The sequence below is a fragment of the Callospermophilus lateralis genome, chromosome 2, assembly GCF_048772815.1.
Source record: "Callospermophilus lateralis isolate mCalLat2 chromosome 2, mCalLat2.hap1, whole genome shotgun sequence".
Lineage (NCBI taxonomy): Eukaryota > Metazoa > Chordata > Mammalia > Rodentia > Sciuridae > Callospermophilus > Callospermophilus lateralis.
In genome coordinates this window covers 31,460,661-31,482,630 of record NC_135306.1, presented here as the reverse complement: position 1 = coordinate 31,482,630, position 21,970 = coordinate 31,460,661, and the positions used below count along the sequence as shown (strand labels likewise).

Genomic DNA, 21,970 nt, shown 5'->3' with positions numbered 1-21,970 from the left:
CTTTACTACTACTATAGTATCTTCATGATTGTACCTTTATAGTATGCCCTGAAATCAAATAGTGTGAGTCCTTCAACTTTTCTCTTCTTTTCCAAATACTTTTATCCTTCCACTCCTTTTGCTTTTCTAGACCAATTTTAAAACCACACATCCATTTCTATAAAAATTGCTTCTGGGAATTCTTTTGTTGTTGTTGTTGTTACTGGGGATTTAAACCAGGAGTACTTTACCACTGAGCTACATTTCCCCAAACATTTTTATTTGTTCAGTTGTTTTAATTTTGACACAGAATCTCACTAAGTTGCCAAGGCTGATCTCAAACTTGTGATCCTCCTGCGTCAGCCTCCTGAATCACTGGAGTATAGGCATGCACCACCAGGCCTGTCATATCTGGAAATTTTTGAACACATTGTTCTTAGTAGTACTTCATGGGCAGGGTTTATTTTAAATTTAATTTCTTTAATAGATAGCATACTACATTAGTTTAATATTGCTGTACCACAATTAACACAAACTGAATTTAAAACAATAGCATTTGTTACCTCACAGTTTCTGTGGTTCAAGTGTCTAGATATGGTTTAGCAGGCATTGTTGCTCAAGGTTCACAAGGCTGCAGTCGAAGTGTTAACCACGTTGAAGTCTCATCTAAAACATCAAAATTCTATTCCAAGTACATGTTTGGAGAATTCACCTTCTTTTAGCTTTAAGATTTATGGCACCTTGCTTCTCTAGGGCCTGAGGAGCGTGTTTCTGATGATTGAAATGTCTCCAACTTCTTCCATCTCTGACCAGAACTTCTTTTAAAAAGCAACAGGAGGGGTAGGGAGTGTGGCTCAATGGTAGAATACTTGCCTAGCATGCACAGGGCCCTGATTCAATCCCTAGCAACACACACACACACACACACACACACAGCAAAAAGCAACACAAGGGATCAAATATGTAGCTCAGTGATAGAGTGCTTACCTAGCATGCATGAGGCCCTGGGTTCAATCCCCAGAATTGAAATAAATAAGTAAATAAATAGGTTTATAAATACATATATATACATATATGCATCCAAGATAATATGATTAATTTAAAGTTCAATGTTTAAGGCCCTTAATTGCATCTGCAAAATCCCTTTAAATTTTTACAAAACAGAACCTGATCATGGGAATGACATCTGATCATATTTACAGGCCCTGCCCACACTCAGGAAGAAGGGATCACACACACCATATATACTAGGGTAACTTGGAAGCTACCTTAGAGTTTTGCCTACCGTAAATACTGTTGAGGGTATCTGTATTGTAAGTGGGCTGTGATTATGTCTTCCATAGAATTTATCCATTTCACTTAAACTGTAAATTTATGGGCATAAAATAGTTCTGCTTTTCCTTGTTTTCCTTCTAATGTATGCAAGCTCTGAAAGATGGCCCCTTCTATCATTTCTGATATTGGAAATTTGTGACTGCTATTTTTATTGATCAATCCTATTACAGATCTATCATTTTTTTCCAAGAACTTTTAGCTTCATTGATTTTTCTCTGTTGTTTTTCTGATTTTTAACTTCATCGATCTCTGTTATTATTTTTATCCTTCCTTCTTCTTGTTTTAGGTTAAATTTGCTCTCCTTTCTTAGAATACCAAGATATAAGCACTTAGATCATTGGTTTGAAACTGTCCTTATATTTTAATGCAAACATTTGATGCTGTACATTTCCTTGTAAGCCTCCCTCATTTATAGGGTAAGAATCTTACAACAATATTTTTATTTTCATTCCTTTAATTATGTTTTAAATTTCCCTTGAGATTTTCTTTTTAACCCATGGATTATCTCAAAGTGAATTTGGTGATTTCCTGTTATGATACTAACACTGGTTTCTGGTTTAATTACATTATTACCAGAGAACATACTTGGTATGACTTCCTTTTTTTTAATCCTTTATTGTTTGGTTTTATAACTCAGAAATTGTCTGTTTTGAAGGTGAATGTTCCATGGGTATTTTAAGACTGTATCTGGCTATCATTAGACAAAGCATTCAACAAATATCAGTTAGATCCTGTTTCTTTATAATATTGTTCATTTTTCTGTATCCTTGCTGACTTTCATTTTAGAGGTTGTAGCAATTATTGAAAAGGGGAGTCAAAGTGACCAACTATAATTTTGAAAGTTTCAAATGTTTCTTTCAATTCTATCAGTTTTTGCTACATATATTTTAAAGATCTATTATTTGGTATATCTTTGGTACATATACATTTGGAGTTGCTATATATTCTTAGTGAATCTACCTTTTTACTATTATAATAAATGTCTTTGCTCCAATGTCTACCTTATTAGATATTACTTCACTTCAGCTTTCTTTTGATTAATATTTGTATGTTATATTTTTGCATATTTTTTTACTTTCAGCCACCTATGTCATCCTATTTTAAGTGAATTTCTTATAAATAGCATATATTTGGCTCCTCTTATTTTTTATCCATCTCAGTCTTTAATTTTCTAATAATGGATGTTAGAATTTTAAGATTTCCAGTTTGTGTTCACTCTGTGTTTCTTCTGTTTTTAATTCCTGTTTCACTTTTCCTGTTTTCCTTTCCATTTATTAAGCATTTTTAGTATTCTATTTTATTTATATATAGTGGGGCTTTTTCTAACAGCTTTATTGAGATATAATTCACATGTCATACAATTCACCAATTTAAAGAGTACAATTTAGTAGTTTTATATGTCCACGGAGTTGTACACATACCACTATAATTAATTTTAGAATAATATCATTACCCCCCGCCCAAAAGAAATCTGAACCCTTTAGCTGGGATCCTGGGAATCCAATCCCTGCCCCCAGTTTTAGGCAACCACTAATATTATTTCTGTTTCTATAGATTTTCCTGTGCCAGACATTTCATATAAGTGGAATCATACAACATGTGGTGTTTTGACCAGCTTCTTTCATTTAGCATAATGTTTTCAAGATTCATTCATGTTATAGCATATATTAAAACTCATCCCTTTTATTGAATAATGGTTCAATGTGTGGATATACAACATTTTGTTTATCCACTCATCAGTTGATCAATAGTTTAGGGACACTTGAATTGTGCCCATCTTTTGGCCATTATGAATAATACTGCTGTAGACCTTGTGTACCAGTTTTTTGTGTAGATATGTTTTCATTTCTCTTGAATGTATACTTAGAAGTGGAGGACTGGGGATATAGCTCAGTTGGTAGAGTGTTTGTCTTGCATGTGCAAGGCCCTGAGTTCACTGACCCAGCACCACTATTTAAAAAAAAAAAAAAAAAGGGGATTATTGGGCCAAATGGTTATTCTGTGTTTAGGGTTTTGAGGAACTGCCAGACTATTTTCCAAAGGGACTCCACCGTTTTATATTCTTTCCAGCACTATGTGAAGATTTTGATTTCTCTATATCCTGTTAATACTTGTTATTATATGTCTTTTGAACATTTTAGATATAATAAGGCTAGATTCTATGTAAATATTCTACTTTAGTAGATTGGCAGTCTGTTTCAGTTTGGAGTAAATATTCTATTTCAGTTTTGTGGACTGTGATAAAATATCAATTTATCTTTCAGAGCTCCTGTAGGGCTTTTCTAGTCTGCCCTATTTGTGTGCTGCCTAGGCCAATTTAGGACCTGGAAAGTATTCTACCTAGAGTTTAATTATCAGAGCTTTTGCTGTTTAGATTCTGATCAGTTCCATACATGGGTTGCTCAAAAGCATCTATGAACCCATGCATCAGTTTAAAGAACTTTCTCTAGCTTCCTACTCTCCAGAACCCTCCTCTGTTCTCTGGTTGAGAAAGGGTACACCACCACCTCATTGTGATCCTTTGCTTAATTTAGGCAGCTATGGTTGACTGGACTCCTCCCCATAGTCTTTGCAGGGCCTACTGGGAAGAAGAGGTGTGGTTTCTTTTTTAGTATGTGCTTTGAGTAGAGCAGGTTTAATCAAAAGAGTTTACTCCGCAGGGTTACCTGATCTTTTGACTGGAGAGAGCAGTTATCTCTTGGGGAATATTATATCTGTGCCAGTGGGTTTTTCCAGATTTTAGGCTATTCTAGCACCGGAATAGCTAGACACAGAAGAAAAAAAACTTCAGGCTACTTGCCACCAGATTGTCAAGTTTCCAAGACCCTCCTCAGCCTGCCTTCTGTTGTCTTCTTTTTACTTTTGTCTTCTTACTTCTTTTTACTTTTTTGTCCAGGGTTTTTAGTTGTAATTAGCAGGAAGATCAGGATATTGTGTATTTGTCCATCTTGGATAGAATGTAAAACCAACCATGATTCATTTTTGTGTCACTTATAAAAACATATGCATTGCCTAGTATATGATTGGCACTAAATAAGCATTTGTTAACCAAAGAAAGGAGGGAAGAACATAAGTAACTCCGTATCTCAAAATGTTTATTCAGTCTTAGAGGAAGAATGTCCTGTAGAATCATTAATCAGTTGAATTCAAGCTCTCCCACCTACTTTCAGTATGAATGTCAACAGGTTATTTAATTTGTCTGAACCTCAGTTTCCATAATACAGGAATAGCAATATCCACCTCACAGTGTAATTAAAAATGAGGAAATATATCTAATGCACTAGTAGAGTGCTTAATAATAAACATTTAATGTAACTCCTACTTATATTAATGATAGACATTATTAAATATCACTGTTTCTTGTACTTACAGGAAACTCTGCTCTTAAAGACAAAGAAGACCAATTTGGGAGAACACCACTTATGTATTGTGTACTGGCTGACAGACTGGACTGTGCAGATGCTCTCCTGAAGGCAGGAGCAAATGTCAATAAAACTGACCATAGCCAAAGAACAGCCCTCCATCTTGCAGCTCAAAAGGTGAGAAGTAAAATTACCTTGAAAATTAAACATTTCATTTGGTATTTGTTAATTGCTTAGAAGAATTATACAATAGGCAGATAAGAAACCACAAATACCTGATTCTTAGGCTTCATGTTTTTTGCAAACAGTCTTTAAACTGTGAATACTAAAGCACAGTTATCTATTAGTGACTGTATTCTCTTAACCAGTTTTCACAAACAATAGAATTTGTTCTATGATCTCATGTTTAGTGGGGCGGGGGGTGGGGGGAAGGAAACAAAATTTATATGAGTAAAATATGTTACAAATCTATGTATAGGGAAAAAAGAAAAACTAAAAAGAAACACAAAATGTTAAAATTGGTTGGGTTTAAATACTGGAAGAAATAAATGTGAATTTTTGTAGTTTTCCCTGCTTAAATTTACTTACTTAATTAATATTACTTTTACATTTCAAGATGTAATTTCTGTTGAGATTAGCATTGGGGGCATAAATAAATTTATTTATTCTGTATTTTCAACTTTTAAAAAAATCTAAATTATATTGCTGATAGCAATAATTTCAAGATTTTATAGACATTGTCAAAGATCAGATTTTAAAAGGTTAAACACATTAAAAGGAGAAAATGGGAAACTTCTAAATTTAACTTAAAAACTTACCTGAAAATAATTTTTCTCTCCTTAAAATTTTGGTGAATAAGATATTTTTTCACTGCATGGTATTTTTCTTTTTATTATTTTAGATGTCTATATTTTGGGGATAAAAAGCAATAAAAATGAGCTGGATCCATCAGAAACTGTTAGTTATTTCCCATTTAAAAAATGGGATCAGATAGAACTGATTAATTGAGGGGTTAGAAAATATCTTTTCATTAGTTGAATGCATATAAAAGAGGCTGACATTAAGATATACTACTGAATATTCTAGTTATGTGCTCTTATCAGTTAGGTCTGTCAGGTTTTTTCCAAAGTTATTTTTACTGAATTTTCTTTTCATTATAGTAATTTTTTTTAATGGCCCTCATTTTCAATCTCAGTGTAACTACTGCTCAAGTATTTATAACCTTTCACCTAGGCTTGTCAACTGGTAAATTATTCACTCAGGGAAGGTAACTCCATTTAGCATGAAAATAAACAGTTCAGATTGAGACTAGCCCTAGTCTTAAAATTTTGATACCCTTTAGATTCTTCATTTTGATTCATACATGTATAAAATTCAACTTCAAAAATGTAGGTTGGAAGAACTTAATATCAAGTAGATTATGTTGGGCAAAAATGAGGATTTATGTTGATGATCCAACACCATGACATCTTTGTAAGGATTAATATGACAAAATGGTTGAGAAAGGGGGTGTGTACAACCAGATATCTTAGCTGTAAATATCTTTATAAGATGTAGTACATTGTTTTCTGTTTCCATTTTTAATTTTTAAAATTATGAGTGTTTTATACTGTCAAAGGATAAATAGAATTATAATTTATATGAAACCTGTTACTTTGGAGTTTTTGATAATTACACATCTCCCCCTTTTTTCTGTTGCTGTTCTTTTTTCTATACTTGACAAAAGAAGTAATATGTCTTTAATTGATACTAGTGCTAAGTAGAATTTCCAAAACAAGAATGATAATACTTTTTTAGTACTGTGCTCTGCCTGATTAAACCTGGTGTTGTTTTGGTTTTGTACTTAATAAGAAATCAGAAGTAATATAGAACAGGCAGGAATAAAACAATAAATGATATAAAATGATTTTCAAAGAATAGCCAGAGATGATATGTCCCAGGTCTGCTTCTGAGCAGACACAAATACAACTTCTCTTTAGAGTAAACAACTTTACCTTAAGTTTCCAGGAATAGCTTATGTTAAAATAAACATGATCTCACAATGAAAGATCACCAAACACATAAGGAAGTAATCTACCATGAATGAGAGTCAGCAGAAACAATAGATTAGTCTGTGAAAAAAAATCAAATATTGACATTATTAAAGTCACAATATAAGATAACCACTGATGGAATGTTTAAAGAAACCAAGAGAAAAATGAGAAACCAACAAAAGACTTTCACCACTAGTTTTTAGTTCAGCCATGACTGCTTATTTTGGACTAACATGCTTTCCAGAAACATCAATAAGAACTGAGCAACATACCCACACTGTTTGAATGCATTGAGAATAAGCAGCATAGGCATAATCTTAGAAACTATAACTCTTTGGAGAAGGAGAGCATATTAGTAGAGTACCAAATTCATCTCTGTTTTTTCCTAAAAGGCACTTTCCAGACTGGAATGCAAAATAGTATAACCCTAACAGTCTTTCTAGGTTGAACACACCAAGATAGAGTTTGAATCTACTAGTGCCTGGAACTTGAAGAGCAAAAATTGTGAAGCAGAGGGAACTGCAGAGTAGGAGCCCAAAAATCTGGATACAAATTCCTTACTGGTCATCAACAGATTGCCAAACTATTCTTGTGTAGGGTGGGGCCCTAAGAAACCCAGCAGTAAACAACAGCTGGGAAACTGAAGAACTTAGCAGAGATTGTTTTAAAATTATCTACATTTTATTTCACTACTTTTAATACATAACACACTGATTTTTTGCATAGGGATACATTCTTATTTTAACACATAGGGATAACTACTTTTGCCAGCTCAAGTTCATTAATTTTCAGCAATGTAGCAGTATTTCCAGCTGAATGCTGGTGCCAAGCTTTTGTACTATGCACTCTTTGTGCATTTTTGTTTGTTTGTTTGTTTGTTTGTTTGTTTGTTTGTTTTATGAAAGGTCCTGGCTATTAAGGAGCCATTTAGGAAATTTGAAAATAAAAATAAAAATCCTATTGTCAGAATAGCTTATGAGGATTAGTATGGCAACCACAGCTTCTTTGTAAAAGGAGGAAAATGGAGGTGTATTGAAAAGTTTTGTAGTTCAAACTAATAGAAAGGAGAAGTTGGATCTAAGAGATATATTATAGAGGTATAAATATTGATTCAACAAGTATTTTCCAAATGTATTCTATGTAGTCATGATTATGTACTGAGAGAGAATATGATAAAATGAATCACCTAAGTCTTCTATGGATAGATGCCCACAGTACTGATTCCCTATTAAAGTTCATTTCCATTTGTTTAATGAATTTTTCTGATATGTTGGATATTAAGTATTCTGATCAAGTATTGTCTATCCTACTTAATTCTGGTATTTGTGGACTCAGAAGTATGATATTATTTAATCATCAACATTTATGTATATGTGTATATGTTCATTTACTCAGCATAGGTTAAAAATACTATTTAACAGATACTATGTTGGAATATAAAGATGAAAGACATGATTCTTAAAGTTGGTCCATGTGCCTTATAAGTATTTTTGTAAAATATCAACAGTCATAGTATGTAAATATTCATTGTTATTACTAACCTGTGAAGAGCAACCATTCTCACGTTAGTTATTATGTTTTTATTTTTTGTGATAATTTTGTAAGCAGAATTTTACAAGACTTTCTGTGAACTTAGTTTCTTGACAAATAACTTATATGCCTCAATTTCATTTATAAATGGAATATATTTAGCCCTATGTTCTAAATAAAAGTGACAGATTCTTATATTTAAAGCATTTCATTTGTTGGAGGAACATACTCTCCAAGAATGTTATCGACATTATTGCTATTAATCATACTGTGATATAGGTACAAACAGCAGATTACTCTTTAGGGATTAGCAGATGGCAGAGATAGAAAGTCCTGAACTCTCAACAGGACTGCAAAAGAGTATAACCCTAACAGTCTTACTAGGCTGAACAATGGTAAAGTTTAAAGCTACTAGTGGCTAGAACATGAAGAGCAAAATTCTAGAGCAGAGGTATTTTGACGAGAATATAAATTGGTACATTATCTGGAAAACTGATAAATATATCTACTAAAGCCAAATACGTGCACACAGATACAAACATAAGTCCTGGTGATACCTAAGAGAAATTAGTGCCTCTTTCCATCAAAAGACATGTATGAAAATGATAGATTTATTTATAATAGCAAACATTTAATCCGTGTGGTTTGGTTTGGTTTGGTTGGTTTATTTTGTGGTGCTTAGGATTGAACCCAGGACCTTAAACATGCTAGGCCAGTGCTATATCATGAGCTATATTCCCATCCCCAATATTTTTATTCCTAATTCAAACAACCTAAATACCTATTAGCAGGTTAATGATGGAAATAAATTATAATATATTCCCAATACATAATTAGAAAGAATTAACTACTGATATATTCAACTCCCATGAGTGAACTGCATAGACATTATGTTGACTGAAAGAAATCAGACACTTTTTTATTTATATTTTACTTCTTTGAATTTCAAGAATAGACAAAACACAGCTATGATGATTCAAATTAGATTCATGATTACCTAAGGAATGGGTAATGACTAAGAAGTGATATGAGGAAGTTTTTGAGGGTACTGAAAATGTTCCACATCTTGATCTGTATGGTGGCTACTTAAAAATTGATCAATCTGTATTCTTAAGATTTATGTATTTTACTGTGCATATGTTCTACCATATAAATTATTATTAAAAATGATAAAATGTTAGAACTTGATAACCATTATTTCTTTGTAGAATAAGGAAGAATGGAAAAAAAAATGGGTCTTGGCCTGGGCTCTCACACACTCGGGTCACAACTCCCCAACCTTAGCCTGAGCAGCTATATGAAAGCCCTGTACCCATGCTCTAATTCAAGGATTCTCAAACCTGGACATGCACCAGGATCACTTGGAGGTTTTATTAAAACAGAACGTAGAGCCTACCTCCAGTGTTTTTAATTCAGTAGAGCTGGTGTAGGGCTAGATAATTGCTTAATCTGACAAGTTTCTAAGTGAAGATGATGATGCAATTAACACCCTTTGAGAATCACACTATTTGCTTTTGTATGTTTTTTTCCCATTTTCCATGTAATTGACCTCTTACCCTAATGGCTATTTTGAGTGGTATTCTATTTTTGATGATATTATTTATCAAGGTAGGTTATCCTAGTTAAGGAACAATTTTGAGAGGAAGTCACTGAGTTCACTTGTGAACAATTTGAATTTTAGGATCCTGTGGGACATCTTGGTAGTAATGACTAGCATGAATTTTAATATACCAGTTTGGATCTCCAAAGTAGGGTCTGAGCTGCAGTTATTAGTGCATATAAAGTGTGGTGTGTAGATGGGAACAAGGTCATAAATTTAAAAACACCAACATTCAAGGTTTAAGGAAAATAAACTTTCAAAGGAGACAATAAAAAAGGAGAAGAACCATATCAGAATGGTATTATAAAGCCAAAGGGACGCACTTCTAGAAGAAGAGGACCCATTTCTGTTTCATCTTTATGATAGGATTTAAAGAATTCCTTTTACATTCAGTGGTTCAGTAAATATTTCTTGGATTAATGAGTGGACATAGATGCGGTAAGAATTGAAAAGCTTCCTTTGGATTTTTTAGTTAGAAAGTGACCTTACCAAGAGCAATGGTATTAGTGGATACAGTAACTAGCTATCACTGTTGAGGAACCAGAAAAAAAGGATACTAGTAGAGTTAAAATGTATTCCTCTTTAAAGATAAGAATGTGCGATAGAGTAATGGAGTTATTGATCCAAAGGAGTTTTAAGATGAGAGATTATGTATATGGAAAGTTTTAATAAATAATAATGTCAGGAACCTTATCCTATGTAACCATCACCCAGCTTCAATAATTATTAATTCATAGCCTTGTTCCAACTGTACACTACAACTAGACCATTTTAAAGTCAATCACAGACATGCATAAATATTTCAGTGTGTATATAAAAAGAGAAAATATGTTTTATATATCCTCATATAACCATTGTACCAAAAAATAAATTCATAATAATTCTTCAATATCATTAAATATCTAATCAGTGCTCACATTTTCCTGATTGTGTCTTAAGGGGTTTTTTTTAGGTTAATTTATTCAAATCTGGACCTAAACATTTCATTTGTGTGGTCTTTTAAGACTCCTGCAGTCTAACAATTAGATGAGAGATATTATGAACACGTTTGAATACTGAGGAAAAGAAGATCCCCAAAATTCCAGAGGAAGAGTGTGGATGACTGATGGATCAAAAGGGGAAGAGGGGATAAAAAGGACCCAAAGTCGCTTAGACATTAGAATGGTTGTTCAATGAATGAATAGAAATGCACCTAGAATGTATCTGAATACAGTTTACAATTACATTGGAAATTATTCTCAATTTACAAATGGGAAGAGAGGAGCTCTAGATTTCATTTTTGAAAGCCTATAGAGGGAAATGTTTTGGTGCTGAAGAAGAGGCTATTACATAGGAAAGTTCAGCTTTTATTCAACCAATCCCTGTCAAGGAAGATGAGAGAAACCTGAGGGATATAGGAGACCTCTGCTGCCCCACTCCCGTATTCCAGACTCAACACCCCTGATTCCATTAAACCCTCAAATTTAGGTTACAGGAACAAAAGAGATGACAAAGTTGATGTTTAAGGATAACTTAGCTTTTTATTGGATGATAAGGACCTATTAATTTTGGGTTGTCTGCAGAGTCAATATAGCATAATTAAAAAGAAAATAGTATCTGAGATTATGACTTATATTCCATTCATATTCAAGGGATCTGGAACCACTAAATGTCACTCAGTAGACTATGACCTTACACTGTTTAACTTTTTAAGACTCAGTAAAATGGGGATCCTATTACTAACCTACCTACCTCATAGAATTGTGAATATTAAAAAAAAAATGAAACACTGTGTTAACATGTGTACCAGAGACTATGGAAAGCAAGTAAGTTATGCATAGTATTTACAAGTGCATTTGAGTATAAAGCAGTATCCATAGACTGTATGTCTTGCAAATATAGGTATTTTTCCAATGACATTTGGAAGTTGATATGATTAATAAAACATATTTCCTTTAACATTGTCATTGAATTCGATTCAATTGAATTCAATTCTTGTATTTTTTTCAGTCAACTGACAAATACCAAAAGTAAACATACTAATACTAATGGGTTTTTTCCCATTTTTAAACTTTCCTAAGAATTTAAAAGACTAAGATCCACCCTAATAATATATATGAATGAACTGCTTTATTTATGAATAACTTAATTGGGAGTAACAAATAGGTTTGACTCATCTAGTGACATTAACCTTTATTAATGAAGTTTTTCACTCTAATATACATAACTTATTATACATTTAATCCTTTTTTTTACCTTGGCTCAAAACATTAGATGTGAGTTGAAGAAACATTATTATAAACTTAAGTCATTAATGTTACTATGTCAGGTTCTTACTCCTTTTAGACCTGTCATTTGCCCAAATGAATCTTTTTTAAATCCAAAGAGATGCATATAGTCTTTAGTCCTAGTTAGGTACTAAAGAAATTCTAACAGTAAAATTTTATAGATCTTGATTTAGATTTTACATGATTTTTTATGATATTTTTCTTTGTCTAAACATTATATATCCAAATCAAAGCAAACAAAATTATCTAGGAAGAAACATCTTTTACAACATATTTTGCAGTTTTGTTTTATATTACAAGATACAGAACATGATTTGTTATGTTCAGTGTTTTCACTTTGTTTTAATAAAGTACAGTGTGACCTAATTTACCTGAGCTTACTCTTTTCTCAATATTTATACTTCCTTATTTCTCTGATTAATTTATTGACCACTTGTTCCTTTTAGAATTTTCTCTTGACTCTGATGATACTGTAGTAATTCATTTTTCCCTACCTCTCTGACAGTCCATTCATTTCCTTTAGTTTATACCTCCTCTTTAACTCCCAGAAGCTCTGCCCCCAAGATAATAATCTCTATATAAATTCTACTCTCCTGAAGTTTCATCTGTTTTCATAATTTCCAGCTATTGTTTCCTCAAATCTTTATATCTCTCACCCTTCTTCCTAATTCCAGACTTGTATTTCTGGTTTCTTCTATAAATCTCTAAGTGGGTATCTTTCCAAAATTTTAATTTCAATATATCTGAACATGACCTTTCCCTTTTACCTATAACCAGCCATTCCATCTGATTTTCAAAAATAACTTATTGAAGTGAAATTCCCACAATACAAAATTAACCTTTATGGGGTTAGATACCAGGGATTAAACTCAGAGACTTTCAACCACTGAGCCACATCCGCAGCCCTATTTTACATTTTATTTAGAGGTAGGGTCTTACTGAGTTGTTTAGCACCTCCCCTTTTTTGAGGCTGGCTTTGAACTGCCTCAGCCTCCCCAGCTGCAGGGATTACAGGCATGCACCACCATACCTCGCTAAAATTTACCATTTTAAAGTAAACAATTCATGGGGGTAGTTAGTACATTCATATTATATTTATATTTGCCCTATGTTGTTGTAAGTTAAAATTGTTACATTTATATGTGCATCCAACACCTCCATTTAGTCCCAAAGCATTTCCATTACTCTAAAATAAAACCTCTTACCATTAAGCAGTTTCTCCCCATTTCCATATTTTCTCAATCCTTGGCAATCACCAGTATGCATTCTCTCTATGGATTTATCTATTATATGTATTTTATGTAAGCAAAATTATATATGATTTTGTGTCTGGCTTTTTTCACTTGGCATAGTGTTCTTTCAGGTTATCTATAACATGTATCATCACTTCATTCTTTTTATTGATATTATCTATTGTTTGCACATAGCACCATTCGATTATCCATTCATCCATATGGACATTTGGACTGTTTGTACTTTTTGCCTACTGTAAATAGTGCTGCTATGAACATGCATGGACATGTGCTTGGGTAACTCTTCAATTTACCCAGAAGATTGTGCTTTGTCAATTTATGATATGATGTTGTCTTGGTCACCTATGTTTAGAAACTGCATGGCACATAGTAAGTGCTAAATATATATTGGTTAAATGTATTTGTTAAATCGATGTGTTGCATGAGTTATTTTCACTCTTTCTCTTATACCTCTTTTTTATAATCACTTGTTAACTCTGAATTATAGCCCTAGCTCTGCCACTAACTGATTTGCATAAACTTAGGCAAAATATAACCTCTGTATGCTTGGTTTTATCCTCTGTAAAATTAAGTTTTTAAACCACACACATAAGCAACATCATAAAACAACCTGAGGGCTGGAGTTGTAGCTCAGTGGTAAAGTGCATGCTTAGCATGCTGTCTGCCCCAGGTTCAATTCCCAGTACCAAAAAAAGGCTGGGGGGAAGCAACCTGGAAAAGACATTTTTACTTACAACAATATAGGGCAAATATAAATTGCATCTTAAAATTGAAAAGAAAGATTAGCAACATGAGAGAAAAATCAGCAGAAAAGTCACATTAAAAGAAATTCAAATTACTCTCAAGCAATGAAAATACGTTCAATTCTGTCTATAAAAGAAATACAGATTAAAACTATGCCAAGACAATTTTTCCCACCTGTCAACTCACTGTGTAGGGCTATGGATAAGTACTTTCATCTAGTGCTGTATAAACTGAAAATGCAAATGCCCTTTGACCCATTTCTAATCATTTATCCTAGTGATAAACATGCACAAATAAGAAATCATGTATGTAGAATTTTGTTGGGGGGTGCAGGGGGGACTGGAGATTGGACCTAGAAGTACTCTGCCACAAAAACCACACCATTAGCCCTTTTTAGTTTTTATTTTGAAACAGGGTCTCTCTAAGTTTCTGAAAGTATCCTCAAACTTGTGATCCTCTTGCCTGAGTCTCCTGAGTCCCTGAGATTCCAGGTGTTCACCACCACACCAGGATGTGGAAGATTATTTATGACAGCAGTATTTACAAAAACAAGATTGGAAACAACCCAAATCCCATCAATAAGAAACTGTTTTTTTTTTTAAGTGGTACATTTATACAATGGAACACTATGGAACTGGAAAAAGAATGATGACAATGAGATCTAACTAATAAATGGGAAATATCTCCAAGGTGTATTGTAAAGTGAATAGATTTGGGGTAAAATAATTTATAAATTGCAAAGAAAACATAACATTTTAGAAACAAAACACCAAAAAAGGTTAAAGATATAAAAGCTTTTTAAAGACATATAAAAAACTAATCAAAGTTTTTAGCTCATGATGAGGGTAGAAGAAGGAATGAGGGAGAGGGGCAAAAGTGGGAAATGTTTTTACTATGCACCTTTTTATATCATTTTTATTTTTGAACCATGTGAATGCATTTTATGCAAAAAGAATTAGGTAAAAATTAATTGTTAAAATTAGGACAGAAATGGGTTAAAAGAAATAATTATGTTTTTACAAGACTGGGAAAGGGCAGAAAATTCCAAGGGAAAAAGATACATGAGATAACTAAGTTTACAAAGATATACTGCCATAGATATACATGGCAACTTGTTCTAACATAAAGAAAAATAATTTAATTGTGAAACAACAATTTAAACAGCAGAAACATAACTAAAATATTAGCACAGGACAAGAATAAGGCAATGCAAGTTTAGTATGGTACATTAAAATGAAAAGATTTCAATTAAAACTATCATTTAAAGCTGCAAAATTATTTTAAGTAGAGAATATATTTTACAAATACCCTCCATTTTTTATACATTCTCAATCTTACCTCAGTGTTTTCTTTTTTGAGGTGGAGGGCAGTACTGGAGATTGAACCCAGTATACTTTATCACTGAGCCACACCCCAGCTCTTTTTTAATTTCTTCTTTATTTTTTTTTTTTTTTTTGAAACAGGATCTTACTAAATTGCCCTATGATCCTCCTGCCTTAGCCTCCTAAATCAATGGGATTGCAGGCATGTACTACTATGCCCAGCATCACCTCATCCTTTCTATGTAACCAACACATATATATCCCATCCATGTCAAGAAAGTTCTTTATTATCTTGGTGACTTACATGGCATAAGTTATACCTGAAAACATTCTTAAATCTGAAATTTGACTGTTATGTAGATGAGCTGATATTATTAAAGTGACAGTAGGATTTAGAATTATCATAATCTGTTTCAAGATTAGTAGACTATCATATATTTAAAATTATCATCTTTTTTAAACTTTTGATGTAGTGAAAAATTAGTTTGTACAATTACTCATCCCTTTTGCTTTATTTAAACATTTTTAGTGGCTACTACTCAGCTTCTCCATGGCTGTATTCACTCATTAGTCCATTTTAAAACAATTTAATAACTACTCACTCTACACAAATGTAGAGCCAATGAATATCTGAATAGTAAACAGTTAGTGATATTTCATGAGGCCTTGGATATTGGTATGCCTCTACAAGAAGGCACCAAAAGACATTTTTGATGTCTTCCTTGCTTAGAAATATGAGAAAATCAGCACAGGAAACCTTTATGCCCTGCAATCTTAAGATCTCTCAAGAAATCTGTAGATGGAGATGGGTGATATTAGACAACCCTTGGTTTTACCCCATTTGATTTCAACCCTAGCTAGAGTTTTCTATTTTTTTTTTCCAGGAAGGGAGAAAATTCTGTTCTAAAGAATCTGCTTCTTTATATTTCAGCTTCTGGGGTTTGTAAATATGTCCCTTCCACATATTTAGAAACTATCACTAAACTTGTCCTCTTATTTTCCAGTTTAGAAACTGTTTTCAGATATTTAGGATTTACATTCAAGTTAGTGTTCCAATCAAAACTGGAGTTGTTCTGCTTTAAACAAATCCAATAATTGAAACTAAAACCTGTCAGTCCTTGTAACAGTTTGATTATAGTTCATGTACTTCTACTTGCAGGGATAAAATTTATAGTTACAAGGAACAACATATCAACACATCTTGATTGAAATCATTATTTTGAATTTTTCTACCATGATTCTAACATTTTTTAAAAGCCTTCCTTTAACTTGCAGTAGCTTCATAGCAGAAGAGTTGTTTAAATACTATTTTCTATATAATTAAACTGAGGTATAATTTGATTAAGTTCTTTGAGGCCTCTTTGGTCACTTATTCCGAGTCAGAAATTACCTTGTTTTTCTGATTCCCAACTCAGTGCTGCTGGTATAGCTACACAGAAATAAAACTTCCCTATTTTCCTGAAGCTTTACATTCTCAGACTTCTGTTCCTTTTGGCCAATAGTCATTTCCAAATCCAGTTTTCCTGTCAAACCGCAAAAGAAATTCTGATAGGTTACTTTCTCATAGGCCAGATTCAGGATTTGAACTCATAGCTGCTGCTTTTAATTCAATTGTTTATTTTTTGTTTGTTTGTTTGCTTTTGTCATCATACCTCTCAAACATAGCATGATTTAAAGATTATGTTTTAAAATCTACATGGCTTGTAGAATTTCATTTTAAACAATCATATTTTCTACAGTCATATTTATTTCCTAATCATTTTATCTCTTCATTGACCCCCACTCTTATCAAGGCATGACAATACAAGTATATGCTTTCCATGAATAGATTCAGAGATCCCCACAAGTCTAGATTCCCATGGAAACCAATCAAAAACTAAAAGGAAAAAAAAGAGTATATATTGAATTTCCCTGAGACCTACAGCTTGTTTTTCATTAGACTCATGCTGATTTCTTTTAAACTCTGGGCACAGGGCCAGCGAATATTTTTATGGCTGGTAAAAAGGAACTTCAGATCCATTTACTTTCATTTAACCTTTTAAAAATTAATTTTGTATATAACATCAATTCCAAAGAAAATGTGAGCATTAATTTTCTAATTATCTTCTTATGTCATAGGACCATAATTGTTCATGTAATTTTCTTTTCTTGCTTTTTTCCTACTTATATTTTACTATTCACAAAAGGATAAAAGGGAATCTGAGGACTTATTATTACTATAGTATGAATATTGTCCACCCTGGCCACAACATTTTTCCTATGACCAATCATAGGACTCTTTGTACCTTCTTTGGCTGTTAAGCTTTATAAGTTCCAAATGATCACTTATAGTAACAGATAACTCAAAACACCAAAGTAAGAAGGATGAAGAGAGTCATTTGGGTGTAGAGGGCAGGTTATAATTCTATTTATTTATTTATTTAAGTGCTGAAATTGAACCCAAGGCCTTGTGAATGCTAGGCAAGTAGCACCACAACTGAGCCACATTCTCAGCCCAAGTTGTAATTTTAAATGAAGCAATCAAAATAGTCTGTATTAAAATATTTACAGCAAGACTTGAGTAAAGTGGGGAAGTTAGCCATATGAACATTTGAGCAAAGATCATTTGTTCCAGGCAAAAGAAACTGTCAGAACAAAGGCCTTTAAATGGAAGCATGCCTAGAATGTTTCAGGAATAGCAAGAAAGCTAGTATCAATTAACCTTCTATTGATTGAGCAAGGGGAAAGTAGTAGATGAGGAAAGAGAAATGGTGGCTGGATGCTGTAGCATTGTATAGGCCATGACCAAGAATATGTTTTTACTCTGAATGAGATGAGTAGTCATTGGAGGATTTCAAGGAGAGTAATAACATGATCTGTCATATATCCTAATAAAATAATCACTCTGGCCAGCCAAGTAGAGAAATTTTTCTCCAGTTTTAACTGTTCCTTCATTCATTCCTCACATAATAATATGCTTTCAAGTCTCCAGCCCTTTCTGATCCCTTTCACAAGATATGCATACACTGTCTAAATGCCCCCCGAAAATAAGTTTTAACAGAATATACTGTAAATTCAATGAGCCCAAAGTATAACATGACTATCTCCATTAACTATTTTTTTTAATATTTATTTTTTAGTTATAGGTGGACACAATGTCTCCATTTTATTTTTATGTGGTGCTGAGGATTGAACCCAGTGCCTCATGCATGCTAGGCGAGCACTCTACCTCTGAGCCACAACCCCAGCCCCTCCATTAACTTTTTGACAACCAAATATTGTTTATTCATGTTGGAAGTCTTTTCAAATAAAATCTCTACCTCTGCTTTGTATTTACTACTGCTTAAACTACATCCTGTATTTATATCATTATGGTTTTCAATCCAAATACAGCATCTTATTGTAACTATATTTTGAACTTGCCCATACTTACTTAAGTAAATTTAACCATTCCTTCCTTTATTCCTCTAGTACCTTGTGTTCTCAGTCACTATTCTATCACCTGTCTCACAGATACATATTCTTTTGTTGTCACATTTGATTTCCCCACAGATGATAAGCATAGTAATATGGAAGAGTGTTTTAGTAATCCTTTTTATTTCCTATATCAAATACTTAATAAATAATTAATGCATGGTGAATTGAAATGTGTTCATCATGCTATCTATCAAGGTCCTCATGGTTTTTGAATCTGCCATTCAGTATAATTGTCCTCTCCCTCACTTATGAGTCACCAGGATGCTTATTCTAATCTTAGATATCAAAACAGGTCCTGTTTGTAGAAAACCTCAATCATTGAAACACTAGTACTAAGATCAACCTCACTAATTTAAAAAATGTTTTTAATATTTTATGTACTTATCTAAACTATGTTACAAGTGTTAACAAGGCCTCTTAAAAATTTTTATATTCTCTATCAGAATCTACTTGTTTGCCATTCCATTTCTGATCTGTATATCATTTATTCATTTGTTCAACAAATACATTTTTAGTATTTAATATATGTCAGGTATTGCACCATATATCTCAAAGTATTTAAATTCAATCTGTATAACTATTTAAAATCTCAGAATTCATAACCATAAGTTTAACATTTTACCAATAAACCTACTTATTTTTATGAAATAATTGAGTATACTTAAAGTTTATCTCAATTCTAGATTTCATAAGACATGGTTTGGATTCTTTGAAATTTATTATTCAAATATTTTCTATCTCTTTCTCATTCATTAGACTGACTCTTTACAAATCATTTTTTAGGAATTTGAGCTAAAATATCAAACTGTACTTTGAAATAATGAATGTGAACTTTTAATCATGTATGTAAACTGGTCATTTCAGTGTTGTGCAGGTTGTTAACTAGTACAGTGTGTATGTATATGTGTGTGTGTGTGTGCGCGCATGTGTGTTCATGTGCACATAGGTGCATGCTTTAAGATGTTATTTAATTAAATGGTAATCTTTTATATTATTATAAAATGTTAGAGATATTAATGTTTGCCATAAATAATCTAGAAATGGGGAAAACTTCCTGTGAATCAAAATATAGAAGCAATAGAAAAAAGGTTAATAAACAATGCTACATAGTGATGAAGAATTTTTTCCTTCAAATGTATGAAAGATGATATATCATGAGCTTTGTAATGTTTTGAACAACCAATAAAAAAAAAGAAAAAAAAAAGAATTTTTTCTTCCAGAAAATATGACAAAGTAAGGAAAAATGGACAAACTGGAAACAATATTTGCAAGTTATATCATTAACAAATGGTTAATACCCCTAAGATATAAACTGAAGATACAAAAGACCAATGATCCTATTAAAAATTGAGCAAGTGATATGAATAAAGCCAAATGGTTGTGTATATATTGTAGTCCCAGCTATTGAAACTCTGAGGCAGAAGAATTACTTGAACCCAGAAATGTGAGGGATCCTGAGCAACAAGGAAGATCCCATCTCAAAAAAAAAAAAAAAGTATTTTTGTTTACATATGTTTGACACAGGACCCAAATAATATATCATGATTGATATGTCTTTATATATATTTTAAATCTGATTCACTCTCAATCTTGCTTTTATTTCCTTACAATTTTTTATAATTGTAGTTTAATCCCTACCCTAACTTGACATCTCAGTGTAGACTGATTGTCTCAGTAGGATGTTGATTCTCTCTCCAGGTGTAATTAACCTATTCCTCAGTCCTATGTAGTTCCTGTAAATTAGTTATTGGATCTAGAGACTTGATCTCATTCAGGTTTAGTTGTTTTTTTTTTGGGGGGGGGGGTGCAAAATTACTTCATTACTATGGTATGCCTGCCATGGGGGGGTGCTATTTCATTGTCTCCATTTTTGTGATGTTAGCAGTTATCAATGCTCAGCGCCTACGGTCAATTGTTCATTAGGAATTATAAAATGGTGATAGTCTAATTCTATCATCCTTTCTACAATTTTTAGCTAGAATAATTCAATAAGGAGAAACTTTGCCTTATCTATTAGTAGATCACTCAATAGTACAGTTTATAAAGAAAAAAGAAATGCCTGCTTCTTTTGCTTTTATTTATCAATTTTCAAAATAATGAGTTGTTTTCTTGGCATTGTCACATGCTGACCATTTAATTTTTTTTTCTTTTTCAGTATTATGAATAAAGCCTAGACTTTTTAGTATCATTTTAGCACATTTGCTATACCAATCCATTGAACTAATAATCCTTAATTTATATTCATAATACTCCATCTTTGGCCTATGGAAGATCCTCCAATTTGGATTCTGAATCATTTGACATGATCCTAGTATTTGATATCCTATTTATTATTTCAGGTTCATTGTTATTATTTTTTGCTCCAGACCTTAAAATTAACCATGTTTCCAAAGAATTTTCTTTCAATAGAAAAAAAAAAGCATTTTGAGACCACAATCTAGGGTCTAGAGCGCTCAATGCTACTGGGTTGATGATTGTTTCTGTCTTTGCAATGGGTAGAGTTTGGAAATTTATTTAAGAACTATAAATACAAGCTGGGCATGGTGGCACACGCCTGTAATTCCAGTAGCACAGGAAGATTGTGAACTTAAAGCCATTATTAGCAATTTAGTGAAGCCCTAAGCAACATAGTGAGACCCTGTCTCAAAATAAAAAAAAATTAGAAGAGTTGGGGATGTGACTCAGTGGTTAAGCATCTCTAGGTTTAATCCCTGATACCCCCCCCAAAAAAATACAATTTTATCACTTCCTCTTCTAGTTCAGGACTAAAAGGGCTTTGACTTAATCTTTTCGATTTTATAACGGTACTCTTTTTTTTTTCTCTAACAATGATAGAATATCACATGGTAAAGATGAAGAAACCGAGGCTCAAAGAGCTTGAGTAAATTATCATCAAGTGGCAGAGCTAAGATTTCAAACACAGATCTGACTCCAAATTGTTTACTTATAACCTTCTTTAGAAAATTTGACTTGATATAGTTAGTTCCCTTGTTGCAAGGCATAGGATTTTCAATAGAACTGCCAAGTGGTGAATTCAGTTCAACTAACATGTATTGAGCTCCCATTTTTATGCAAAGTCCCACTCACCT

General features: G+C 32.7%; 1 protein-coding gene across 7 annotated transcripts in view; it reads left to right on the top strand.

Moving 5' to 3' along the window:
• The window catches only part of Invs (inversin), a 169,056-nt gene that overhangs the window by 16,724 nt on the left and 130,362 nt on the right, over window positions 1-21,970 (top strand). For all 7 annotated transcript variants that reach the window (XR_013090362.2, XR_013090361.2, XM_076845754.2 and 4 more), the window contains exon 3: window positions 4,687-4,853. Coding sequence is in view for 5 of the 7 variants with exons in the window: in XM_076845754.2 (XP_076701869.2) it covers window positions 4,687-4,853 (167 nt within the window). In the remaining 2 variants the exon portion in view is untranslated. The remainder of the gene's footprint in view (window positions 1-4,686; window positions 4,854-21,970) is intronic.